This window comes from Lepus europaeus, chromosome 13 (assembly GCF_033115175.1).
Source record: "Lepus europaeus isolate LE1 chromosome 13, mLepTim1.pri, whole genome shotgun sequence".
Taxonomy (NCBI): Eukaryota; Metazoa; Chordata; class Mammalia; order Lagomorpha; family Leporidae; genus Lepus; species Lepus europaeus.
Window position 1 is genome coordinate 33,578,437 of NC_084839.1, and position 27,703 is coordinate 33,606,139.

Sequence of the window (27,703 nt, forward strand, 5' to 3'; positions counted from 1 at the left end):
TGCCAAGCAACAAACACAGAAACCGAGGAAACAAGAACAAGGAAGACATTATGATACCCCCAAATGAACAAGACACCCCAATTCAAGATTATGAAGATGATGAGATAGAAGAAATGCAAGATACCGATTTCAAAAAAAATTATGATAAGAACATCTAGAAGTTCTCAAAAACAAATTCTTGAACTACAGAAAGCCTTACTGGACATGATAGAAAATCCCTCTCGTGAAAATGAAATCTTAAGAAGGAATCAAAAAGAAATGAAGAAACTAGTAGAACATGAAATTGTGATAGTGAAGAGAAATCAAAATGAAATGAAGAATTCAATAGATCAAATGACAAATGCATTAGAGAGCCTTAAAAACAGAATGAGTGAAGCAGAAGAGAGAATATTGGACTTAGAAGACAGAACACAGGAAAGTATACAGTCAAACCAAAGAAAAGAAGAGGAAATTAGAAATCTAAAAAATATTGTCAGGAATTTACAGGATTCTATTAAAAAAACCAACATTCAGGTTCTAGGAGTTCCTGAAGGCATGGAGAGAGAGAAAGGATTAGAAGGCCTTTTTAGTGAGATACTAGCAGAAAACTTCCCAGGTTTAGAGAAGGATAGAGACATGCTAGTACAGGAAGCTCATAGAACCCCTAATAAACATGACCAAAAGAGATCCTCACCACGACATGTTGTAATCAAACTCACCACAGTGAAACATAAAAAAAAGATCTTAAAATGTGCAAGAGAGCCGGCGCCGCGGCTCACTAGGCTAATCCTCCGCCTTGCAGCGCCGGCACACTGGGTTCTAGTCCCGGTCAGGGCACCGATCCTGTCCCGGTTGCCCCTCTTCCAGGCCAGCTCTCTGCTGTGGCCCGGGAGTGCAGTGGAGGATGGCCCAAGTGCTTGGGCCCTGCACCCCATGGGAGACCAGGAGAAGCACCTGGCTCCTGCCATCGGATCAGCGCGGTGCGCCGGCCGCAGCGCGCTACTGTGGCGGCCATTGGAGGGTGAACCAACGGCAAAAGGAAGACCTTTCTCTCTGTCTCTCTCTCACTGTCCACTCTGCCTGTCAAAAAAAATTTAAAAAAAATTTTAAAAAATGCGCAAGAGAGAAACATCAGATTACTCTCAGAGGATCTCCAATTAGACTCACAGCAGACTTCTCAGCAGAAACCCTACAGGCTAGGAGGGAATGGCAAGATATAGCCCAGGTACTAAGAGAGAAAAACTGCCAGCCCAGAATATTATATCCTGAAAAGCTCTCATTTGTGAATGAAGGTGAAATAAAGACCTTTCATAGCAAACAGAAATTGAAAGAATTTGTCGCCACTCGTCCAGCCCTCAAAAGATGCTTAAAGATGTGTTACATACAGAAACACAGAAACACGGTCACCAATATGAAAGGAGGTAAAGGAAGAAAACCTTCCAGTAAAAGATCACAGGAAGTTCAAAGCATATATTAGAAAATATCTTCAGGAAAATGGCAGAGCAAAGTTACTACTTATCAATAGTCATATTGAATGTTAATGGCCTCAACTCTCCAGTTAAAAGACACAGACTGTCCGAATGGATTAAGGAACAAAACCCATCTTTTTGCTGCTTACAAGAAACACACCTTTCCAACAAAGATGCATGCAGACTGAAAGTGAAAGGTTGGAAAAAGATATACCATGCCAACAGAAACCCAAAAAAAGCTGGCGTAGCCATCTTAATATCAGACAAAATAAACTTTAACACAAAAATTGTTAAGAGAGACAAAGAGGGGCACTATATAATGATTAAGGGATCAATTCAACAGGAAGACATAACTATTATAAATGTATATGCACCTAATTACAGGGTACCGGTTTATTTAAAAGATATGTTAAGGGACTTAAAGGGAGACTTAGACTCCAATACAATAGTACTGGGGGACTTCAATACTCCACTCTCAGAAACAGACAGATCAACCGGACAGATCAACAAGGAAACAGCATATTTAATCGACACTATTGTCCAAATGGATCTAACAGATATCTACAGAACATTTCTTCCTACATCTAAAGAATTTACATTCTTCTCAGCAGTGCATGGAACCTACTCTAGGATTGACCACATGCTAGGCCATAAAGCAAGTCTCAGCAAATTCAAAAGAATCAGAATCATACCATGCAGCTTCTCAGACCACAGTGGAATGAAGCTGAAAATTAGCAACTCAGGAATCCCTAGAGCATATGCAAATACATGGAGACTGAACAACATGCTTCTGAATGAACAATGGGTCATAGAAGAAATCAAAAGAGAAATCAAACACTTTCTGGAAGTAAATGAGGATAACAACACAACATATCAAAACTTATGGGATACGGCAAAAGCAGTGTTGAGAGGAAAGTCTACAGCAATAGGTGCCTACATCAAGAAATTGGAAAGGCACCAAATAAATGAGCTTTCAAGTCATCTCAAGGATCTAGAAAATCAGCAGCAAACCAGACCCAAAGCTAGTAGGAGAAGAGAAATAATTAAAATTAGAGAAGAAATCAATAGGATTGAATAAAAAAAAATCAGCCAAATAAAGAGCTGTTTTTTTGTTTGTTTGTTTGTTTGTTTTTTGACAGGCAGAGTGGACAGTGAGAGAGAGAGACAGAGAGAAAGGTCTTCCTTTGCCATTGGTTCACCCTCCAATGGCCACCATGGCTGGCGCGCTGCGGCCGGCACACCGCGCTGATCCGATGGCAGGAGCCAGGTGCTTCTCCTGGTCTCCCATGGGGTGCAGGGCCCAAGCACTTGGACCATCCTCCACTGCACTCCCTGGCCATAGCAGAGAGCTGGCCTGGAAGAAGGGCAACTGGGACAGAATCCGGTGCCCCAACCGGGACTAGAACCCGGTGTGCCGGTGCCACAAGGCGGAGGATTAGCCTATTGAGCCGTGGCGCCTGCCAAAGAGCTGGTTTTTTGAAAAAATAAACAAAATTGACACCCCATTGGCCGAACTAACTAAAAAAAAGAAAAGACTCAAATCAATAAAATCAGAGATGAAAAAGGAAACATAACAGCAGATACCATAGAAATAAAAAGAATCATCAGAAATTACTATAAGGACTTGTATGCCAGTAAACAGGAAAATCTATCAGAAATGGATAGATTCCTGGACACATGCAACCTACCTAAATTGAACCAGGAAGACATAGAAAACCTAAACAGACCCATAACTAAGAAAGAAATTGAAACAGTAATAAAGGCCCTCCCAACAAAGAAAAGCCCAGGACCAGATGGATTCACTGCTGAATTCTACCAGACATTTAAAGAAGAACTAACTCCAATTCTTCTCAAACTATTCAGAACAATTGAAAGAGAGGAAATCCTCCCAAATGCTTTCTATGAAGCCAGCATCACCGTAATTCCTAAGCCGGAAAAAGATGCAGCATTGAAAGAGAATTACAGACCAATATCCCTGATGAACATAGATGCAAAAATCCTCAATAAAATTCTCGCCAATAGAATACAACAACACATCAGAAAAATCATCCACCCAGACCAAGTGGGATTTATCCCTAGTAAACAGGGATGGTTCAGTGTTTGCAAACCAATCAACGTGATACACCACATTAACAGACTGCAGAAGAAAAACCATACGATTATCTCCTTAGATGCAGAGAAAGCATTTGATAAAATACAACACCCTTTCATGATGAAAACTCTAAGCAAACTGGGTATAGAAGGAACATTCCTCAATACAATCAAAGCAATTTATGAAAAACCCACGGCCAGCATCCTATTGAATGGGGAAAAGTTGGAAGCATTTCCTCTGAGATCTGGTACCAGACAGGGATGCCCACTCTCACCACTGCTATTCAACACAGTTCTGGAAGTTTTAGCCAGAGCCATCAGGCAAGAAAAAGAAATTAAAGGGATACAAATTGGGAAGGAAGAACTCAAACTATCCCTCTTTGCAGATGATATGATTCTTTATTTAGGGGATCCAAAGAACTCTACTAAGAGACTATTGGAACTCATAGAAGAGTTTGGCAAAGTAGCAGGATACAAAATCAATGCACAAAAATCAACAGCCTTTGTATACACAGGCAATGCCTCGGTGGAGAAAGAACTTCTAAGATCAATCCCATTCACAATAGCCACAAAAACAATCAAATACCTTGGAATAAACTTAACCAAGGACATTAAAGATCTCTACAATGAGAATTACAAAATCTTAAAGAAAGAAGTAAAAGAGGATACCAAAAAAAATGGAAAAATCTTCCATGCTCATGGATTGGAAGAATCAATCTCATCAAAATGTCCATTCTCCCAAAAGCAATTTATAGATTCAATGCAATACCAATCAAAATACCAAAGGCATTCTTCTCAGATCTGGAAAAAATGATGCTGAAATTCATTTGGAGACACAGGAGACCTCGAATAGCTAAAGCAATCTTGTACAACAAAAACAAAGCCGGAGGCATCACAATACCAGATTTCAGGACATACTACAGGGCAGTTGCTATCAAAACAGCATGGTACTGGGACAGAAACAGATGGATAGACCAATGGAACAGAAAAGAAACACCAGAAATCAATCCAAACATCTACAGCCAACTTATATTTGATCAAGGATCTAAAACCAATTCCTGGAGTAAGGACAGTCTGTTCAACAAATGGTGCTGGGAAAACTGGATTTCCACATGCAGAATCATGAAGTAAGACCCCTACCTTACACCTTACACAAAAATCCACTCAATATGGATTAAGATCTAAATCTACAACCCAACACCATCAAATTATTAGAAAATATTGGAGGCCGGCGCAGTGGCTTAACAGGCTAATCCTCCGCCTTGCAGCGCCGGCACACTGGGTTCTAGTCCCGGTTGGGGCACCAGATTCTGTCCCGGTTGCCCCTCTTCCAGGCCAGCTCTCTGCTGTGGCCCGGGAAGGCAGTGGAGGATGGCCCGGGTCCTTGGGCCCTGCACCCGCATGGGAGACCGGGGGAGGCACCTGGCTCCTGGCTTCGGATCAGCACGATGCGCCGGCCGAAGCAGCCATTGGAGGGTGAACCAACGGCAAAAAGGAAGACCTTTCTCTCTGTCTCTCTCTCACTATCCACTCTGCCTGTCAAAAAAAAAAAAAAAGAATGTTGGAGAAACCCTGCAAGATATAGGCACAGGCAAAGACTTCTTGGAAAGGACCCCAGAAGCACAGGCAGTCAAAGCCAAAATTAACTATTGGGATTTTATCAAATTGAGAAGTTTCTGTACGGCAAAAGAAACAGGAAAGTGAAGAGGTAACCAACAGAATGGGAAAAAATACTTGCAAACTATGTAACAGATAAAGGTTTAATAATCAGAATCTACAAAGAGATCAAGAAACTCCACAACAAAACAAACAACCCACTTAAGAGATGGGCCAAGGACCTCAATAGACATTTTTCAAAAGAGGAAATCCAAATGGCCAACAGGCACATGAAAAAATGTTCAGGATCACTAGCAATCAGGGAAATGCAAATCAAAACCACAATGAGGTTTCACCTCACCCTGGTTAGAATGGCTCACATACAGAAATTTACCAACAACAGATGCTGGAGAGGATGTGGGGAAAAAGGGACACTAACCCACTGTTGGTGGGAATGCAAACTGGTAAAGCCACTATGGAAGTCAGTCTGGAGATTCCTCAGAAACCTGAATATAACCCTACCATACAACCCAGCCATCCCACTCCTTGGAATTTACCCAAAGGAAATTAAATTGGCAAACCAAAAAGCAGTCTGCACCTTAATGTTTATTGCAGCTCAATTCACAATACCTAAGACCTGGAATCAACCTAAATGCCCATCAACAGTAGACTGGATAAAGAAATTATGGGACATGTACTCTATAGAATACTATACAGCAGTAAAACAAACAAACAAACAAACAAACAAACAAAAAAACAATGAAATCCGGTCATTTACAACAAAATGTAGGAATCTGGAAAACATCATGCTGAGTGAAATAAGCCAGTCCCAAAGGGACAAATATCATATGTTCTCCCTGATCGGTGACAACTAACCAAGCACAAAAAAGGAAACCTGTTGAAGTGAAATGGATGCTATGAGAAACAGTGACTTGATCAGCCCTTGTCCTGACTGTTGATGAACAACTTAATACTTTATCCCTTTTAGCATTTTTTTTGTTCTACTTAATACTATTGGTTGAACTCTGTAATTAACACACAATTATTCTTAGGTGTTTAAATTTTAACTGAAAAGTGATCTCTGTTAAATATAAGAGTGGGAAAAAGAGAGAGAGGAGATGTACAATTTGGGGCATGCTCAATCAGACTTGCCCCAAATGATGGAGTTAGAAACGTGCCAGGGGATTCCAATTCAATCCCATCAAGGTGGCATGTACCAATGCCATCTCACTAGTCCAAGTGATCATCTTCAGTTCACAATTGATCACACTGACAGGTCTAAGAGTCAAAGGGATCACACAAACAAGACTAGTGTCTGCTAATACTAACTGATAGAACCAAAAAGGGAGAGAACAATCCAACATGGGAAACAGGGTACACAGCAGACTCATAGAATGGCGGATGTCCTAAACAGCACTCTGGCCTCAGAATTAGCCCTTAAGGCATTCAGATCTGGCTGAAGAGCCCATGAGCGTATTTTAGGCATGGAAAGCCAAGACACTCTGGCAAAAAAAAAAAAAAAAAAAAAAAAAACCCTAAATGAAAGATCTCCATGAGTGAGTTTCCAGTGGAAAGAATGGGCCATCAAAGAAGGAGGTACCTTTCTCTGAAGGGAGGAGAGAACTTCCACTTTGACTATGACCTTGTCTAAATAAGATTGAAGTCAGCGAACCCTAAATGCTTCCATAGCCTTGGCAACTCATGAGAAGAGCCTAGGGTGATTACTGACGCCATAAACAAGAGTGTCAAATTGTTAAATCAACAACAGGAGTCACTGTGCACTTACTCCTCATGTAGGATCTCTATCCTTAATGTGTTATGCTATGTGAATTAACGGTATAACTAGTACTCAAACAGTATTTTACACTTTGTGTTTCTGTGTGGGTGAAAACTGTTGAAATCTTTAGTTAATATATACTAAATTGATCTTCTGTATATAAAGATAATTGAAAATGAATCTTCATGCGAATGCAATGGGAGAGGGAGTGGGAGATGGGAGAGTTGTGGGTGGGAAGAAAGTTATGGGGGGGGGGGGAGGAGCCACTGTAATCCATAAGCTGTACTTTGGAAATTTATATTTCTTAAATAAAAGTTTAAAAAATCTCCATGAACATGGTCTCTGCCCTCTCAATATGTCTCATTGTTGCAATTCCCTCCCCTCTTCTTGGTGTTGACCATAGGTAACTAAACTGCAGAAACCAAACCTGCAAATAAGGAAAACTGCTGTAGGCCAGCGCCATGGCTTAACAGGCTAATCCTCTGCCTGGCGGCACTGGCACACTGGGTTCTAGTCCCGGTCGGGGCGCTGGATTCTGTCCCGGTTGCCCTTCTTCCAGGCCAGCTCTCTGCTGTGGCCAGGGAGTGCAGTGGAGGATGGCCTAAGTGCTTGGGCCCTGCACCCCATGGGAGACCAGGAGAAGCACCTGGCTCCTGGCTTCGGATCAGCGCAGTGCGCCAGCCTTGGCAGCCATTGGAGGGTGAACCAATGGCAAAGGAAGACCTTTCTCTCTGTCTCTCTCTCTCTCTCACTGTCCACTCTGCCTGTCAAAAATTAAAAAAAAAAAAAAAAAGAGTGGTCTTTCTAAAAAAGAAAACTGCTGTAATGGATTACCCCATTATTTTCCAGTTATAATCGCTTATAAGTCACATAAAACCTTCCATATAGTATGTATAAAAATGACAAATACTTTCAGAAAATCAAACGTGAAAATAAGCCTACTTTATTGCTTAGATATGAGGAAATCAAAGGAGAAACCAAACTACAGCTCACCTTTTGGGCCCCTGCTCCCTCAATTCACATTGTTGATAATTTACAGTTAGTTTTGCCTTCTGAGCAACCCTATTGATAAGGCCGATGTAATTCCCAATGGATGACCCCTCTGAAGTGTCCGTTGTTTCCAGCGATAAAGAACTAACTTCCTACAAAGAAAAAAAAAATCGTATTTAATATAAATGACAACAATGATTTAACCTTTATTTCAGTTTTCTAATAAAATCACTATATGAGGGGCCGGCCCTGTGGTGTAGCGGGTAAAGCCACTGCCTGTAGTGTGCTAGCATCCAATATAGGCACCGGTTCGAGTCCCAGCTGCTCCACTTCCAATCCAGCTCTCTGCCATGGCCTGGGAAACCAAAAGATGGCCCAAGCCCTTGGGCCCCTGCACCCATGTGGGAGACCCAGAGGAAGCTCCTGGCTCCTGGCTTTGGATCGGCCCCGCTGCGGCCATTGCAGCCAACTGGGGAATGAACCAGCAAATGGAAGACCTCTGTCTCTCTGTAACTCTCCCTTTCAAATAAATTAATAGATAAAAATAAATAAAAAATAGATTAAAAAAATCTTCTTTAAAAATACCAATATGAGCATTATGAAAGGCTACTTAAATGTTATGTATTTTCCAATTATATTATCTTGAAAAAAATTGTAAATATATACCTTTCTCTATCAGAAAAAAACCACAAAAATGAATTTTAGCAACAAGAAAGAAAACACCCATTTGTCTTTTAGTTTCAAAAGGAAAAACAAAATACTAGTCCATTTTCTTATTTTTCCATGAAAAGTATTATATAATATTTTCTAACTTGCTAAGTCTCAAAAAACAGGGTAACAGATACTAAAGTAAACCATAGTACTGTACTTTTTTCTTTAATCTGACAAAATCTGATCTCAAGTTTTTCTACTTTATTATTGTTGTCTTTGATTTCGTTGATCCTCTTCAGAATTTCTTTGTATCTTTTACATTAATTTCTGCCACTGTTATTGTTTTCTTTTTTCTGCTTTTTTGGGGGAAGATACTCTATTGTGTTTTTTTCCCCTAGCTTCTCAACTCAGTTTTGTAATTTATCAATAATTTGAGTTGATTTTGCTTGATGTTTTTCTTCAGTTTTGGTTAGAAGAGTGACTTTTTTTTTTTTTTTTGACAGGCAGAGTAGACAGTGAGAGAGAGATACAAAGAGAAAGGTCTTCCTTTTCCATTGGTACACTCCACAATGGCCGCTGCGGCCAGCGCACCACGCTTATCTGAAGCCAGGAACCAGGTGCTTCTCCTGGTCTCCCATGGGGTGCAGGGCCCAAGCACTTGGGCCATCCTCCACTGCCTTCCCGGGCCATAGCAAAGAGCTGGCCTGGAAGAGGGGCAACCAGGACAGAATCCGGTGCCCCGACCAGGACTAGAACCCCATGTGCCGGTGCCGCAGGCAGTGGATTAGCCTAGTGAGCCGTGGCGCCGGCCAAAGAGTGACATTTTTAATTAAAGTTTTTCAGAACTGTCTCTTGATAGTGAAATTTTTCCATAACTTTTAATTTAATGAGTGATCCTCCGTAAATGACTTCATGTCTCCCATTACAACCATTGCTCAAATATCTCCAGGTTTTAAGGTTGCTGTGGACACCATAAATTTTTTTACATATTTTTCTTCTGCTGCTTAGATGCCAGAATTCTTTATCCTTGGAACTCAGTATTTTCACAAGGCTCAGTGCTGTTCTGGGTAGTGCTCTATTTTCCAATATATATCAACTTGTTCCAGTCTGCACTCGGGTCTTTATTTGATAAGCATCTTCTGCTGAAATCTCATCAGATTTTTCTTTCTATACTGTTTACCCAGGCTCATCTTCTGAGATACCAAGCACGTTCACATCAGTTCTCTACATTCTTCCTTCTCCCTAGAATCACTTTCACCTTTTTCTTTTTCCATTGTGGTTTCCTCAATAAGGTGGAGGGAACCTCCCCTCCTGGAGCCTGGAGTTCATTTCTCACTGAACATTGCTCGCTATTCCACTGTAGAGAACTGAACTGCTGCTGACGCTCTAAATAGGCAAAATAATACCTGGGTAGCTTTGCCCACCATTGCCTAGGTCAGCTTCCTGTCCAGCATTCTACACAAACGGAGACAAGGAAAAATGACTGACCTCAACTCCAAAACATAAGCGGACCTGGGAGTGTCTTTACTGTACCTGTATTTGCTTATAGAAATATATATATATATATATATATATATATATATATAAACTGCAAGTTCCCTTTTACTAGGAAAAAGGCAATAACTCACCTTATTTTCTTTATTAAGTATATCAACAGCTATTTTGGCTGCAGCATTTTTTGCTTCCTTCTTTGATTTACCTTCAGCTTCTGGAAATTCTCTTTCATTTATTATAACTTTAAAGGTAAACCTGATTAGAGAGAGAATATTTGAAAAATATTATGCAATTCATGCATTATCTAAGGACGAGTGCTCCAATCACCACTACCTCCTAGGACCACCACGAGGGTTTGAACCTACATACTATGTAGAATTTCAGCAGCCACCCCAACAGCATATCTTCTTGAAGCACAAAAAAGCTTATATCCTTGTTTGCCCCTGGAGTCATCTGAGGTTTCCATTTTATCCCACGGGGACTCTTATGGAACTCTCTGGAAAGTTTGCTCTAGAGCTAAAGTATTGACCTCAAAGTTATGCCAGAGCTACCATTCCCCAAGTGGACATTTATAGGGACACACCCTTTTGTACAGCAACTTACGTCGCAGCATGCGGGGGCCCCGACTGAGGCAGTTCATGATACTTAAGTACAATGTTGTGCTTCTGACGGTATTTGTTAAGTTCTTCTATGAAGAAACCTGGTGAAAGATCATTGGCCATTTCTTCCTCCAGTAACCTACCACAAAAGACATGTTCAAATGAGTGAACTCAGGGAACATATTTAATCTGATCTTCCAATCAAGCTTATGACACAAACAGGGGTAGGAAGACTCTCCTTAATAAAATTCATCTCAGCCCGATACAAATTCAGGGAAAACCTTTTTTCTTTTTTTTCCTTGACAGGCAAAGTGGACAGTGAGAGAGAAACAGAGAGAAACGTCTTCCTTTTCCGTTGGTTCATCCCACAATGGCCACTGTGGCCAGTGTACCGCACTAATCTGAAGCCAGGAGCCAGGTGCTTCTCCTGGTCTCCCATGGGGTGCAGGGCCCAACACTTGGGCCATCCTCCACTGCACTCCCGGACCACAGCAGAGAGCTGGACTGGAAGAGGAGCAACAAGGACTAGAACCTGGAGTGCCGGCGCTGCAGGCAGAGGATTAGCCTATTGAGCCGCGGCGCCAGCCAGAAAACCTTCTTTCAAAACCTTTCTTTGGGGCCGGCGCTGTGGCTTAACAGGCTAATCCTCCGCCTTGCGGCGCCAGCACACCGGGTTCTAGTCCCGGTTGGGGTGCCGGATTCTATCCCGGTTGCCTCTCTTCCAGGCCAGCTCTCTGCTATGGCCTGGGAAGGCAGTGGAGGATGGCCCAAGTCCTTGGGCCCTGCACCTGCATGGGAGACCAGGAGGAAGCACCTGGCTCCTGGCTTCGGATCAGCGCGATGGGCCGGCCACAGTGGCCATTGGAGGGTGAACCAACGGCAAAAAGGAAGACCTTTCTCTCTGTCTCTCTCTCACTATCCACCACTCTTGCCTGTCAAAAAAAAAAAGAAAAAAATTTAAAAAAACCTTTCTTTGGAGCTTGTGCTGTGGCGTAGTGGGCAAAATCTCCACCTGTGGGGCCAGCACCCCACATGGGCGCCTGTTTTTATCCCAGCTGCTCCGTTTCTAGTCCAGCTCTCTGCTGTGGCCTGGGAAAGCAGCAGAGGATGGCCCAAGTGCTTGGGCCCCTGCACCTGTTTGGGAGACCAGGAAGAAGCCTCTGGCTCTGGATCAGCCCAGCTCTGGCTGTTGTGGGCATTTGGAGAGTGAACCAGTGTATGGAAGATTTCTCCCTCTCTCTGTAACTCTACCTCTCAAGCGAAAAAAGAAAAACAAAAGAAAACAATAACAAAAAAAATCTTTCTTTTTCTCCCGTGGGCTGCACAACCAAGTGAATTTTCCCAGAGCTTTTTAAAAACCCAACTAACCAGAAAAAGATGGGAGTCCTCTGTAACTCTGCTCTTCAACTCCACTGAGTGTGGAGTGCAAATTTGTCCATCTGCTTGAGAAGTTAAAAAGGCTGTGAGGAGTAGAATTAGACTTTTTTAGGTTGAGAAGAATAAGATTTAGCACAGGTATAATAAGTGAAGTTTATGAAATCATGAAAGACTTTGCTATATGGAAATAAATAAATAAATAAAATTTAGAAAATTGTCCCTTTGAAATGTGCCAAAATCAATTTTAGGATAATTTAACTGTAGGTGAATGAAGATCTTAGTTTACAGTTCTCAATGGATCAAGATGATAACAATGAAAAACAAAATTTAAAGGAAATAGGATCTATATGTAAGAATCAAAACTATAAAATGCTTAGAAGGAAAAATAAGGATGAATCTTCATGACATTAGATTTGTTAATAGAATCTTAGCTATAATAGCAAAAATCAAAAACAACAAAGAAAACAGAAAAAAAATGGCTTCATCAGAATCCCAAACTTTTGTGTATATGAAAATACAATATGAAGAAAATGAAAAGACAATTTATAGGACAGAATATATGTAAATCATATATTGATAAAGGTTTGGTATATAGAACACATTTTAAATGCTTTTGGGGCCAGTGCTGTGGCGTAGTGGGTAAAGCCACTGCCTGCAGTGCCAGCATCCCATATGGGTGCTGGTTCAAGTCCCGGCTGCTCCATTTCTGATACAGCTCTCTGCTATGGCCTGGGAAAGTCGTAGAGGATGGCTCAAGTCCTTGGGCCCTTGCATCCACGTGGGAAGACCCAGAGAAAGCTCCTGGTTCCTGGCTCGGATCAATGCAGCTCCAGCCATTGCAGTCAATTGAGAATTGGGGAGTGAACCAGCAGATGGAAGACCTCTCTCTCTTTCTCTCTCTCTCTCTCTCTGCCTCTCCTTCTCTCTCTGTTTAACTCTTTCAAATAAATAAAATAAATCTTTTTTTTTTTTTTGACAGGATAACAGACAGAGTGGACAGTGAGAGAGATAAAGGTCTTCCTTTGCCGTTGGTTCACCCTCCAATGGCCGCTGCGGCCAGCGCACTGCGCTGATCCGAAGCCAGGAGCCAGGTGCTTCTCCTGGTCTCCCATGCAGGTGCAGGGCCCAAGCACTTGGGCCATCCTCCACTGCACTCCCGGGCCATAGCAGAGAGCTGGCCTGGAAGAGGGGCAACCGGAACAGAATCCAGCACCCCGATCGGGACCAGAACCCAGTGTGCCGGCGCCGCAAGGCAGACGATTAGCCCGTTGAGCCACGGCGCCAGCCAAATAAAATAAATCTTAAAAAAAAAAATTTAAAAAAACTCTTATAACACAACAACAGAAGTCAAACTGCCCAATTTAAAAAAAAAAAAAATCAAAGGACATGAACAGACACTTCTTCAAAAAAGACACAACAACCAATAAGTACATGACAAGATACCCAGCATCATTCATCAACACTACAATTAGGGGTCCATGTCGTGGTAAAGTGGGTTAAGCCTATGCCAACATCCCATATCTGAGTGACTGTTTGAGTCCCATTTGCTCTGCTTCTGATCCAGCTCCCTGCTAATGCACCTGGGAAGGCAGTGGAAGACGACCCTAGTACTTGAATCTCTGATACCCACTTGGAAGACCTGAAAGGAGTTCCTGGCTCCTGGCTCCAGCATGGCCCAGTCCTGTCTATTGTGGCCATTTGAAAAGCGAACCAGCAGATGGAAGATTTCTCTTTCTGTGTCTCTCCCTCTCACTCTCTGCTATGCTGCTTTTCAAATAAATAAATAACCCTTAAGAAATGCACCTAGCTACTACTTCACACCTAGTAGAATGAGAAGTAAGAGGAGGAGGTGGAAGAGGAAGAGGAGAAGGAGACAATAAAAGTGTTGGTGAAGATGTGGAGCCTGGAGATGTTGCTAATGGAAATGTAGAGTGCTACAGCTGAGGTGGAAAACAGCTTGGGGGAGGTCCTCAACAATGAAACTTAGAACCACCCTATCATCCAGCAATTCTACTTCTAGGAATTTCAAAGAATTGAAAAACAGGTTTTCATGAAAATGCTTATATAGAAATGTTTATGGCAGCACTGTTCACAAGAGTCAAGAAATGGAAATAAGCCAAATGTCCATCAGCTGAAGAAAAGTGAAGAAAGGGGGCTGGCATTGTGTTGTAGAAGGCCAAGTTGCTGCCTGCAGTGCCAGCATCCCATATGGTGCCAGTTCAAGTCCTGCTGCTCCACTTCTGATCCAGTTCCCTGCTAATGGCCTGGGAAAAGAAGCAGAAGATGGCTCAAGCGCTTGGGCCCCTGTACCCCTGTGGGAGACAAAGAAGCTCCTGGATCCTGGTTTTTGGCTTCAGCCTGGCCCAGCCCTGGCTGTTGCAGCCATCTGGGGAGTGAATCAGCATATGGAAGATCTCTCCTAGTCTCCCCACTCCCTCTGTAACTCTTTCAAATAAATAAGAGAATGTTTTCCAAAAAGAAAAGAACGAAAGAAGAATGTTCTTTAAAAAAAGAAAAGTGAAAAAAATGTGGGATGGACTTTAAAAACATGCTAAGTGAAAATAAAAAGATACCAAAGGTATATTGTTTGATTCCATTTATATGAAAACATTCAGAACAATTAAATCCATAGAAACAGAAAACAGATCCAGTGAACTTCTTATTACTTGTTGCAAAGCTCTTTTGATGTTCCTTCTTCCATGGTCATTCTTTCTAACACACATTAATCCTTGCAGCTCTAAATACTGTCATGGGGACTGGTGCTGTGTCATAGCAGGTAAAGCCACCACCTGCAGTGCTGGCATCCCATATGGGCAGTGTTTCAAGTCCCGGCTACTCCACTTCCAATCCAGCTCCCTGCTAATGCACCTGAGAAAGCAGTAGATGCCCCTGCACCCATGTGGGAGACCCGGAAGAAGCTCCAGGCTTCTGGCTTTGTATCAGCTCAGCTCCAGCCATTGCGGCCACTGGGGGAATGAACCAGTGGATGGAAGACTTCTTTCTTTCTGCCTCTGCCTCTGCCTCTCTGTAACTCTGCCTTTCAAATAAATAAACAAATCTTTAAAAAAAATACCAGCATAGTCCAAAGACCCTATTCTCTTCATTCTAGACATTCTCATTGAGGTAATTTCTTTCATGTTCATGGCATCAATGATCATCTATTTGCCATTAACTCTAATATGTACATATCCTCTATGAACCTGTCTCAGAACTTCTGAACTCTCTATCCAACATCTCCACTTGAGCATTTTGAATGAATTTCAAACTCAAGATATCCCCAAACTGCCTTTATGATGTTGCCCCAAGCTGGTCTGAAGTCTCTTTCCTTAGAAAATGACTCCACCATCCATGCAAGTCTGAATCTGGGAAACAGGTTTCTTCTTCCTACATTCTTCTAGTCCCTAACTCCATTCTGTCTACAAAATCCTACTTCTCCAGATGTCAAGCCATCACCATCTCCCTCCTGGGCTATCACTGCATGAACCTCACAACCAGTTCCGACAGCCACCTCCATTCCTTCTCTACCTTGCAGCCATCATAAACTTTGGTTTTTTTTTTCCCCCTATGGTTTTATTTACATAAATATACACGAAATTTATCCTCCTTGAATGATTTTCAGTGTCCAATTCACTGACATTATGTACAACCACAGTGTTGTTGTTTTTTTTTTTTTTTTTTTTTGACAGGCAGAGTGGATAGTGAGAGAGAGAGACAGAGAGAAAGGTCTTCCTTTTTGCCGTTGGTTTACCCTGCAATGGCAGCTGCGGCCGAAGCCAGGAGCCAGGTGCTTCTCCTGGTCTCCCATGCGGGTGCAGGGCCCAAGCACTTGGGCCATCCTCCACTGCCTTCCTGGGCCATAGCAGAGAGCTGGCCTGGAAGAGGGGCAACCAGGACTAGAATCCAGTGTGCCAGCGCCGCAAGGCGGAGGATTAGCCTGTTAAGCCACGGCACCGGCCACAACCACAGTGTTTTGAAGTGATTACCAGCTTCCACTTCCTGACCACTTCCATCATCCCAAACAGAAAGTCAGTACCCATCAAACAATAATTCCCCTTCCTCCCCACACCCCACCTCAGTCCCTGCTAACTTCAAGTCTACCGCCTATCTTTATGCCTATTCTAGGCACCTTATATAACTGGAAGCAGTCAGTATCTGTCCTTTTATGTCTAGCTATTTCTTCTAGCGTAGTGTCTTCAAGGTTCATCTATGTAGTAATGGGTCAGAATTTCCTCCCTTTATAAGGCTGAATAATACCCCATTGTATGTGTATACCGCATTTTATGTATCCATTCATCTGCTGATGGCCACAGGTTATTCTAACCCTTTGACAAATGTGCATGTGATTAATGGTGCGATCAACACCGGTGAATAAACATCTACTTGAGTCCCTACTTGCAAATCTTTTGGGTAAATATTTAGAAGAGGATGAATCGTGGTATTTCTGTGTAACTTTCTGAGGAACCACCGACTTGTTTTCCACAGTGGCCCACCATTTTACACTCTTTCCAACAAAGTACAAGGGTTCCAATTTCTCCACATCCTCACCAACATTTGTTATCCCCTCCTTTTAAAAAAAATAGTAGCCACATCGTATTTTTCAAGCATCAGTCCAATCAGGCAGCCACCACAGCTATCCTTGTCACGGTTACCAACAGCTTCCCAGTTGAGAAATGCAGCCGTGAGTTTTCAGACGTGGTCCACTCGGCCTTTCCCCGGCATTTCACACTGTTACTCCTCTGCCTTTGGCTCCTGCTGCCTTTCTTAGCCTGGACTTCTTGGACACCCACCCTCCTTCTCAGTCTCCTTGTTACCTTCCTTTCTTGTAAATGTCGTCCTGTCATGTAAATGACCCAGCCCTCAGACCTCCTCTCCTCTCCTCTCACTTCCCTGAGCATCACCTCCAGGTATGTCTCCATCACCTCTTTCCTGAACTCCCAGCTGCCTCCATCTAATTCTCTTCCTCCTGACAGGCTCCGTGCCTTTGCCTGCTTAACTCCTACTTCTTACAGATCTTAGCTCAAATCTGAGACCCCTTTTCACACTCTTTCATAGCCCCGGTTCCCTTTGTTACAACTGTAAAACAGACCATGAAAACAAGAAAGAAGAGGCCAAATCTGAGTGAATGGGTAACTAGAGCATTTCCAGGTCCTCACACCCACGGCTTTTTCTACACCAGGAATACAGCCTCAGTATCCTCCATATACTAGAAAGTTCCTACACACCTATCAGGATCCACGGTCTTGAAGCCGGAGGGGCAGCAGGACCTCTCCACGGGCCTGCCAATCCACCTCGCCCAAACCTCATCACAGCCCTGGCTGCTTGGTTTTTTTGTTTTTGTTTGTTTGTTTGTTTAAGACTTTATTTATTTATTTGAAAGAGTTACAGAAAAAGAGAGATCCTCCATCTGCTGGTTCACTCCCCAAATGAATGCAACAGCATGGCTGGGCCAGGCTGAAGCCAGGAGCTTTTTCCAGGTCTCCCATGAGGGTGCATGCTGCTTTCCCAGGCTCACTAGCAGGGAGCTGGATTGGAAGAGGAGCAGCTGGGATTCAAACCAGTGCTCATATGGGATGTGGCATGGCAGGCGGCGGCTTTACCCACTAAGCCACAGCACCAGCCTCTCCCCCCACCCCTTTTTAAACTCATCAATAAGCTCTGTGGGCACCAGGTTCTATACCTTACTGGTCCACCTAAAATAAATCTCCATCACAATCACACCCTAATGCTATCTGTCCATCTTCTGCCAGAGCATAAGTGACTTCAGCTGTGACTTCAGGCCAATCCCCGCCCCGTACTTGTTCAGTAGTTTAAACTTCTAGTTTACTGTTTGGGATCATCAGGTTCAAATAAGAGAATTTATAAATTATCATGTATTTAACAAATATTCAATAAGCACTTATGTTCTGGGTGCTGGGGTTCTACCAGTGAACAAAAGTCTGCTCTTGTGAACTCACGGACAAACCCACTCACAGAGTCCCAAAGTAGGGGGGACAGCAGGGCAGAGTGGGATTCCTTTTCAGGGAGGGCTGCTCTAAGAAGCTGGCGTTGAAAGAAGTGTAAGATAAATCTGAATCGCCAGCGCAAGTGTAGCGGAACAGCTTTCCAGGAAGGGCAAAGACGCTGTGCAAAGGCCCAGAGGCTGGAGGCTGGGAGGCCAGTGCGGCCCGAGGAGAGGGCGCAAGGGGCCTGGCCAGTGGCCGGCCTGGGAAGCTGGGAGGGCGGTCCGGCGCGGTGCTGAGAGGGACACCGCCGGCTGCGGGGGTGTAGAGAGGTGGCCGAGAGGACTGGATGGTGCGGGGACCGAGGCCGCGCGCCTAGAAAGCTCTAACGCTTCAGGTAGGACATTGCTAGCCAGGGATCATCTCGCCTATCTGGAGTAAATTCAGGCCTCCCTGTTTCCCACCCGCCAGTCAAGTCATGGGGCCTGTCCGTATTCCCCTGAGACCCTCGCCCCCCAGTCACTGCCTGGCAGGTACTTGTTACTTGCCTCGATTCGATACTCTTCGCCGGATATGGTTCTCAGCTCGGACCGCGCCCCGCGAGCCTTTCCCCTTCAGGTGGGCTGCTGAACCTGGCAGGCCGCCTGGGGCTTCTGGACCGCGCCCAGGTCCGAGGTCGGAGGTCGGAGGCGCGGGCTGGGCTCTCCCCGGAACGCTGGCGAGCGCCCCGCTAGCGCTGCACCTGCCGCTCCCAGGAGCCTGCCGGGAGCCCGGAGCCCGGAGCCCGGAGCCCGGAGCCGGGAACCCGGAGCCTGGAGCCCGCCGCGCAGCCGGTGCGCCCCGCGCCGCCGCCGCAGTCGGCCGCAGTCCGGCCCAGTCTCTGCAGTTCCCTCTGGTTTCGTTTTCTCCGCGAACTCCGCCTCTTCCTACCACCGCCAGCCCCTCTCGCCAAGCCCACACCCGCTCCGGGATCCTGGAAAATTGGCGCCTCCCCCGGCCTGGGCGCTGGAGACCCGGGCTGCCGCCCCGGCACTCCTCGGCCCCTGCCGGGCTCTTTGGGGCGGCCCCTGGCCCGCTGCGGGAAGAGTCCTCGGGAAGGGAGGAAGAGGTCTCCCGCACTTGCCGAGCGCTCGCTGGACTCAGCTGGGCGCCGGGACCAAAGATTTCATTTCTTCTTCAAAGCAGATTTGCAGTGTGGGGTTGAAACTGAGTAAACTAACTTGCCTAGGGTCCTGCCACCGGCGGAGGCAGAAGCAGGATTCAATCCAAGCCAAGGCTTATAAACTACTCAAGCCCCCGGCCCTGTCAAAGCTGGGCCTGGCTGGGGCTGGGGTCCTTGTAGCCCTTCGATCCGTGCTTCCCCATCCATTCATTAACGGACACTTGCCAGCACCGCCCAGCCCAGCAGGTCTGGGGTTAGGGGGCTGCTCCCTCAAAGGCCTCAGGAAGTGAGCTATCAGAAGCCAGTCCCAGTAGTCCACCGTGTGTAAGAACCGCTAGCTGGCGCTGTGGCTAGTAGGCTGAGTCTTGGCCTGTAAGAACCGCATCCCATGGGGACAAGGGTGTGTGTCCCAGTTGCTGCTCTTCCATCCAGTTCTCTACTGTGGCCAGGAAAAGCAGAAGATGGCCCAGGTGCTTTGGGCCCCTGCACCCCCCTGGAAGACCTGGAGGAAGTTCCTGGCTCCTGTCTTCCTATGGCCCAGCTCCAGCTATTGCGGCCATTTGGGGAGTGAACCAATGGATGGAGGAGTTTTCTTTCTGTCTCTCACTCTCTCTCTAGCTCTGCCTCTCAAATAAATAAATACTGCCACTTGCCTGTGACACTCTCCGAGGGTCACACTGGCTCAGGGGCACTCGACTGAAGAGTGTTGGGCACTTAGCTTGTGTCGTACACCGTTCAATGCACAGTCTTCACGCTACCGCGATGTAGATGCCATCACTATCCCCATTCAACAGATGAGAAAACTGAGGAAGTTAGGAGAGTGGGGAAGCAAATTTAGAACCAGATTCAAGAATCTCAGCATCTCACCAAGGGGGAGGGAGGGTGGTGGTGCTAAGGTAGACTTCAAATATACATGAAATACTGTACCCTAAGCGGTCGCCCCCTCCCCCCACTTCCGCATTCCCCCTGTGTTGCAGGGTATCAACAACTAACATCTACACTTTTATTTGGCGTGGTTTAAGTTCCCCGAACATGACACACTGGTGGGAGGGTTGGATGGTGGATGGGAGACAGAGCCATCTTCTCTGGCATTTCCGGATGCAAAAAGACTGTCAGTGGTAGATGTTTTCTGGAGACCACTTGTCAGCTCCGTGGGTGTGGAGTGGCTCTGACAGCAACAGTGGCAGTAACAGGAACAAGTTTTTTGACTTGTCCCTGAACTGCCCAAGCCAGTTTGAGAAAAGTGACCAACTAAAGCACCGTCACAGGACCTCTTGTTTCATGTGGCCTCAGGGCTAAGGTTGCAAAAAGCAGGAGTAGGGTCTGATGCTGTAGAGATCAGAATTACAATATGCCGGCGCCGCGGCTTCCTAGGCTAATCCTCCGCCTTGCGGCGCCGGCACACCGGGTTCTAGTCCCGGTCGGGGCACCGATCCTGTCCCGGTTGACCCTCTTCCAGGCCAGCTCTCTGCTGTGGCCAGGGAGTGCAGTGGAGGATGGCCCAAGTGCTTGGGCCCTGCACCCGTATGGGAGACCAGGAGGAAACGTCTGGCTCCTGGCTTCGGATAGGCACAGATCCAGCCGTTGCGGCCATCTGGGGAGTGAACCAATGGAAGGAAGACCTTTCTCTCTGTCTCTCCCTCTCACTGTCTGTAACTCTACCTCTCAAATAAATAAATAATTAAAAAAAAAAAAAAAAGAACCAAAGTCTGGGATTTGGGGTAGATTTGAATGAGTGCGAGTACCACTGCCCTCCCAAATTCTGCTGAATTTCCACACACTTCCCACCATCGTCTGATTGTTGGATTAGCTTGAAGAACCTGAGCAGTCACCTGGCAAGGAGGTACTGATTTGCTAACAGTCCATTCCTTCCTCATGCCTTCAATCCTATAATTGGAATCAGATGCCACCTGCCCCAAGGGGACAGGGACAAGATCTTCTCAAAGGGACCTCATTCACACAACCATAGACTTGCAAGACTTCACTAGTTTGCATCATGAAAAACCCAGGAAATGTGCATGGACGTGATTCTAAAGAGGACGTGAAGAGAGACTTGTGCTAGCTCCAGCAGCTACCAGTGGCTCTCCCCGTCTGCTCAGTTGCTTTCCCACAACCTGGGGTAACGGTGGCCCCCATTTAAATGGAGTTGGAATGTCAAGTAATGCAGCTGAAGGAATCAAAAATACTCAGGATAGCTGGGATACTGGAGTAGATTTACAGTGTGCAAACTATTTACTCTCACAAAGAGCCAAATGCCCCTGCTTCATTGGCCTGTACAGAGCCAGGGGCTAACAATTTTGCTGGATGTTTCCAGATTGCAAAAGCATGAGATCAGAGGATTGGTGATCAGGAGGTCCAGAGGAAGTGATGTGGGTGGGCCACTTGAATGGGCAGAGTGGAAGGGTGGGGGTCAGCACTGTGGCATAGTAGTCTAAGCCTCTGCCTGCCATGCTCCCATCCTCTGTGAGTGCTGGTTTGTGTCCTGGCTGCTCTGCTTCCAATCCAGCTCTCTGTTACAGCCTGGAAAGCAGTAGAAAATGACGCAAGTCCTTGGGCCCCTGCGCCAATGTGGGAGACCCAGAGGAAGCCCCTGGCTCCTGGCTCTGGATTGGCTCAGCTCCAGCAGTTGTGGCTGTCTGGGGAGTGAACCAGTGGATGGAAGATCTCTTTTTTTTTTTTTTTTTTTGTCTCTCTCTCTCTCTCTCTCTCTCTCTGTAACTCTGCCTCTAAAATAAATAATAAATAAAATATTTTAAACAAAAGAGTGAGCACATTGGATTCACTTGAGAATGTTCACCTGTGGCACCCACTTCTGAGGAAGCTCTTGCGAAGCAGGTGAGTGAGAAGGCTTCTGTCAGACTTTCCCCTGCCTGCCTTTGGCAGCACAAATGGAACGCGTGGGTGAGTTCACCCGTGTGAACTTCTCAAGGCGGATCTGGCTGCTGGGCACCGAACGTGCAACCGCAGAGACCAGCACTGAGCGCCCTTATAGAGCTCCACACTGGACACCCCAGGAAGCAATAGTTTGGATGTTGAATGTCCCCCACCCCGAGGTCCATGGGAAGGCTTGGTCCCCCAAGTCTCATGTTAATGGTACTAAGAGGGTGGGAACTTCATCCAAGTACAATGTTTGGAGGCGGGGCCTTTAGGAGGTGATTGTTTTGGATTGGTCATTAAATGGTTCAATCCTGGTGGCTTGATAGGAGATCATAGACATAGATGTAGACAGAGGCACTCCCCCTTGGCCACATGAGGCTCTGCACCACCTCAGGACTCCACCAGCGAGAGTGCCATCACCAGAGGTGGCATCTCCAAATCCATGAGCCAAAATAAAGCTATCTCCATAAACACGGTGCCCCGGGCACTTTGTAGTAGTGTTGAAAAGCTGACTAACTGAAAGGGAGACCAGACAGACAACACGGGTGGCTCACCGCTACCTGGGAGTCCTTGCCCCGTGCAGGGGCAGGGATGCTGCCCTCTTTTGAGTAAACACGTACTCCGTTTGCTTGGTTTTGCTTTGCTTTCCTGCAGTGCTTCTGCCAGCATAGCCTTGTTGGACATGCTTTCGTAGACAGTACACTGACTAGCATGAGATCCAGCGGCTTATCACCTGCAAGCGGCTGGCCTTGCAGGACAGTGGGATGCAGTGCCAAAGACTCCGCTTCAGCCTCTGGGGGGAGACAGCACCTAGCAAGCTGGGCAGCCTGTCCTTCAGGCGCAGGAAGTGTACCCACTACCTTGCTGAGCCCAGGAAGTGGTAGAAGTGGAAGGATTGCCTTTCACAATTAAATCTGATTGCACGCTTGCCAAGTAAGTGACTTCCGCTGCCATGATCTTGATCTCTGTTTCTACCAAGGGACCCCATAGTTCTTTGGAGGGGAGTGTGAAAGTGCATGTGGCCATTGCAAGCTCTTCATGCTATCAAGTCAAGGGGAAGGAGGGGCCCCTGAGCTGCTGGGATGACGGCTACGACTTACCGGGGAGCAGTGGTGCTGCAGCACTGCAGAGGAGTCAGCTCGTCCCGCCACGGAGGGATGCCCTCGTCCTCCTGCCGCCTTCCAGATCACGCGCCGCTGCTCATCGGTCACTGGCCGGCTCCAGATTACGTGCAGATTTTAACTCCACAGAAATCCGGAAAACGTGGGTTTAACTGTTCATACTTTAGGAGACAGATGGGGAGAGCAGAAGCAAAGAAAATTAACTCTCTGGAACAGTCTATTTCTTTTACCAATGGAGACCTGGATAGATCCCAGCTCCTAGCAGCCTGAGCCCTGGCTGATACAGGCATTCAGGGAGTGAACCAGTGGATGAACAATCTCTCCCTGTGTCTCTGTCTCTGCCTCTCAAACCAAATTTTTGAAGTTCATGGGAAATGGAATTAAAATATACATTTATTAAGAATCAGATCCTGGGGGCCGGAGCTGTGAGCAGGTTAACGCCCTGGCCTGAAGCGCAGGCATCCCATAAGGGCGCCGGTTCTGGTCCTGGCTACTTCTCTTCCAATCCAGCTTTCTGCTATGGCCTAGGAAATCGGTGGAAGATGGCTCAAGTCCTTGGGCTCCTGCACCTGCGTGGGAGATCCAGGGGAAGCTCCTGGCTCCTGGCTTTGGATCAGCACAGCTCCGACCATTGTGGCCATCTGGGAAGTGAACCAGCGGATGGAAGATGTTTATCTCTCTATCTCTACCTCTCTCTGTAACTTTCAAATAAATAAAATAAATCTTTAAAAAAAGAATCAGATCTTGGGGATGAGTGCTTGATATAGCAGCCAAAATGCCAGTTGGTATGCCTGTATCCCACACTGGAATGCCTGGTTCAAGTCCAGACTCCACTCCTGACTACAGCTTCCTGCTACTGTGTACTCTGGGAGACAGCAGATGATTGATAGTTCAGTTACTTGAGTCCCTGCCACTCACATGGGAGATCCAAATTGAGTTTGTGGCTCCCAGATCCAGCTTGGCCCAGCCTCCTAGCAACTGGGAGCATTCTCTCTCTCGCTTGCTCTCTCGCTTTTTCTCTCGCTCTTGCTCTCACTCTCGCTCTTCTCTCCCTGCTCTCTCTGCCCCTGCTCTGGTCTCCTCTGTCTTTCAAAAAAGAAGACAAAGGAGAATAAAAATCAGGTCTTTGATTGCGATCAGGTCTTTAATTGAGAACTGGATAAATCTTCCCTGAAGCCTGACCCACCATGGTTCTTTGGTTGTAACAGCTCTCCTCTTTTCCTTCCTCGTATAAACCAATTTGTTTGATTTTCTGTTTTACATCAAAATCATTCCAATTGATGTTATATTCTAAAAAAAAAAAAAAAACTACTTGGAAAAAATTCATTCAGATATTCATTTATTTAAGAAATATTGATATCTACTATATGTAGCATTATGCTGGAAATACAATGATAATAAAGTAACATTGTAACTTCAAAGTTTTTGTCTAGAAATGATTTTTCAAAGGATGGAGTGTTTGTAGGAAGGGAAGTGACTGGTGTTTGGGAAAGTAGATGGGTAGACAGATGATAGGTAGATAGGTAATTGATAACCTTTGTAAATTGTCAAATATGACCTTACTTAATATGTAACTCTTTGTGAATACCAATAGTGTACTGACCTATACTTGATCCCATAGGCCTTTTAACAGCGACTTTGAGATCACAGTGTACAACAGAAAAGCAAATAGATAGAGATAAAAAAATGTTGTGTGGGGCCAGTGCTGTGGTGCAGTGTGTTAAGCCACTGTCTGGCTTAACACCCATATGGGTGCCAGTTCAAGTCCAGGCTGCTCCACTTCCAGTCCAGCTCCCTGCTAATTCACCTGGGTAAATAGCGGAGGATGGCCCCAGTCCTTGTAGAAGCTCTTGGCTCCTGGCTTCAGCCTGGCCCAGTCCTGACCTATGTGGCCACTTGGGGATTGAACCAGTGGATGGAAGATCTGTCTTTCCCCTCTCTGTCTGTAATTCTTTCAAATAAATAAATAATTTTTTTAAAAAATAGAAAGTTGTGTGTATCAAGTATTTTTAGTTCCCTTTCTACTAGCAGAGGAAAAGTAACAATTGTTTTTCCGGCCTGGAAATTGCAGAGTGGTCGGTATTTAGGTTGTACCACGTCTCTGGCAGCTCTTACCCTCAGAGTTGTTGTTCTACTACTTTATTCAGCGTATTTCTAAAATTCTCTTATCAGTCGTCCACAAATGCACATGAGTCTGTCATTGCTGTGGTCTGGATAAGTGTGTCCTCCCCCAGATTCGTATGATTACGCCTAATCACTGCAGTGATATTAGAAGGAGGGGCTGTTAGAAGGTGGGGCCTTTGGGAGGCACTAATTCCAGCCCCACAAAGCTGCCTTATGCCCTCTGTCATGTGAGATGCAGCAACCAGAAGCCATCCGTGAACCAGGCAATGTGGAAATTAGCCCTCAACAGACACTGGATCTGCAAGCACTCAAACTTGGACACTTCCCCAAGTGTGGAAAGGAAATTGTTTAAAAGCCACAGGGGTGGGGAGTGCAACGCTGTGGCATAAACAGGTAAAGCTGCTCCCTGCAGTGCCGGCATCCCATATGGGCACTGGTTTATGTCCCAGCTGCTCTCTGCTATGGCCTGGGAAAGCAGTAGAGGATGGCCCAAGTCCTTGGGCCCCTGCACCCAAGTGGAAGACCTGGAGGAAGCTCCTGGCTTGATCCCATAGGCCTTTTTTTTTTTTTTTTTGACAGGCAGAGTGGACAGTGAGAGGAAGAGACAGAGAGAAAGGTCTTCCTTTTTTCTGTTGGTTCACCCTCCAATGGCCGCCACGGCCGGCACACTGTGCTGATCTGAAGCCAGGAGCCAGGTGCTTCCTCCTGGTCTCCCATGCGGGTGCAGGGCCCAAGCACTTGGGCCATCCTCCACTGCACTCCCGGGCCACAGCAGAGAGTTGGACTAGAAGAGGGGCAACCAGGACAGAATCCGGCGCCCCGACCGGGACTAGAACCCGGTGTGCCAGCGCCACAGGCAGAGGATTAGCCTATTGAGGCGCGGCGCCGGCTTTCAATTGCATTTTAAAGTGTTGAGTTTTTCCTAGTATTTTTCTTTTTCCCTCCTTTTTCTAAAGATTATTTATTTGAAAGGCAGAGTGATACACATGCATACACACACACATACATTTTCTACCTGCTGGTTTACTCCCCAAATGCCCACAACAGCTAGAGTTAGGCTAGGCTGAAGCCAGGAGCTTTGTCCTGTTCTCCCACATGGGAGACAGGAACCCAGGTACGTGGGCCATCTTCTGCTGCCTTCCAGGCACAGTAGTCACAAGCTGGATCAGAAGTATGGGATAGACAGACACTCTGATAGCAATGTGATGGAGGCAACCTGAAGGGCAGCTGAACCCGCTACACCACATTTCTGCCTCAAGGGGGCAAACAGTGAAGTTACTTTATTACTTCAATCCTTTCAAGGCTTAGCTTTTGTCTTGGTTATGACAAGTCCAGGGCTATCTTACACTAGTGCCACCTTAGCTCCACTACTAAGGTCTGACACTTCTGAGGAATCTATCCAGTGCAGTGGGTGTTAAGGTCTCTCCAGGCCGGCTGGTGGAACACAAACCAGGCCCACATCTGAATGAGATCTAGGAGAACGTTTTGGTTTTCTGTGTTCCAGTGGTCCTTTTTTGGCTTCGTAGAGATTTACACTGTCCTTGTGGAGTTTTATTCTATGCTTGCACATCTCTGTGCTCAGTTAGACTGACAGGATCCCCTCCGCAGACCCCTGAGGCTGTCTCTGTGCAGCTCCTTTTTCTCCATGACCCTGCCCTGCTCCCAAAATCCTAGCATTCAGTGTGACTTAAAAAAAAAAAAAAAAAAAAAAAAAAAAAGATTTACTTATTTACTTGAGAGGCTGAGTTACAGAAAGAGAAAAGGAGAGAGAGAGAGAGGTCTTCCATTCATTGGTTCACCCCCCAGATGGCTGCAATGGCTGGAGCTGGGGTGATCCAAAGCCAGGAGCCCGGAGCTTCTTCCCATCTCTCACACAGATGCAGGGACCCAAACACTTGGGCCATCTTCTATTGCTTTCCCAGGTGCATTAGTAGGGAGCTGGATTGGAAGTGGAGCAGCTGGGTCTTGAAACAGTGCCCATATGAGATGCCAGTGCTGTAGGCGTTAGCTTAATCTGCTATGCTAGAGTGCCAGCCCCACATCTATTGATTTTTTAAAAAAAGATTTATTTATTTATGTGAGAGGCAGAGTTACAAACAGAGAGAGGGAGAGAAAGAGAGGTCTTCCATTCACTGGTTCACTCCCCAAATGGCTGTAATGGCCGGAGCTGGGCCAACCCAAAGCCAGGAGCCAGAAGCTTCCTCTGGGTCTCCCACATGGGTGCAGGGGCCCAAGCACTGGGCCATCTTCTACTACTTTCCTAGGTATATTAAGAGAGAACTGGATTGGAAGAGGAGCAGCTGGGACATGAACAGGCACCATTTGGGATGCTGGCACCACAGGCTGAGTCTGAGCCTACTACGCCATAGTGCCAGTCCCTGATTTTAATTCTTCTTTATATACTCTAGGTATTAGCCTTTTATTTAACAAATATTGTCTCCTAATTTGTTGTGCCTC

At 45.8% G+C, this 27,703-nt stretch overlaps 1 protein-coding gene across 3 annotated transcripts in view; it reads right to left on the reverse strand.

Moving 5' to 3' along the window:
- The window catches only part of EIF2AK2 (eukaryotic translation initiation factor 2 alpha kinase 2), a 51,605-nt gene extending 32,889 nt beyond the window's left edge, over positions 1–18,716 (reverse strand). For 2 of the 3 annotated variants that reach the window (XM_062209259.1, XM_062209257.1), the window contains exons 1-4: positions 12,015–12,102; positions 10,651–10,785; positions 10,182–10,302; positions 7,906–8,054 (exon numbers count right to left, since the gene is read on the reverse strand). In XM_062209259.1, the coding sequence (XP_062065243.1) occupies positions 7,906–8,054; positions 10,182–10,302; positions 10,651–10,769 (389 nt within the window). In that variant the 5' untranslated portion in view covers positions 10,770–10,785; positions 12,015–12,102. Of the gene's footprint in view, positions 1–7,905; positions 8,055–10,181; positions 10,303–10,650; positions 10,786–12,014; positions 12,103–18,510 lie in introns of those variants that run through there. The other variant, XM_062209258.1, reaches the window with a different exon arrangement.
- Positions 18,717–27,703: the final 8,987 nt, after the last annotated feature.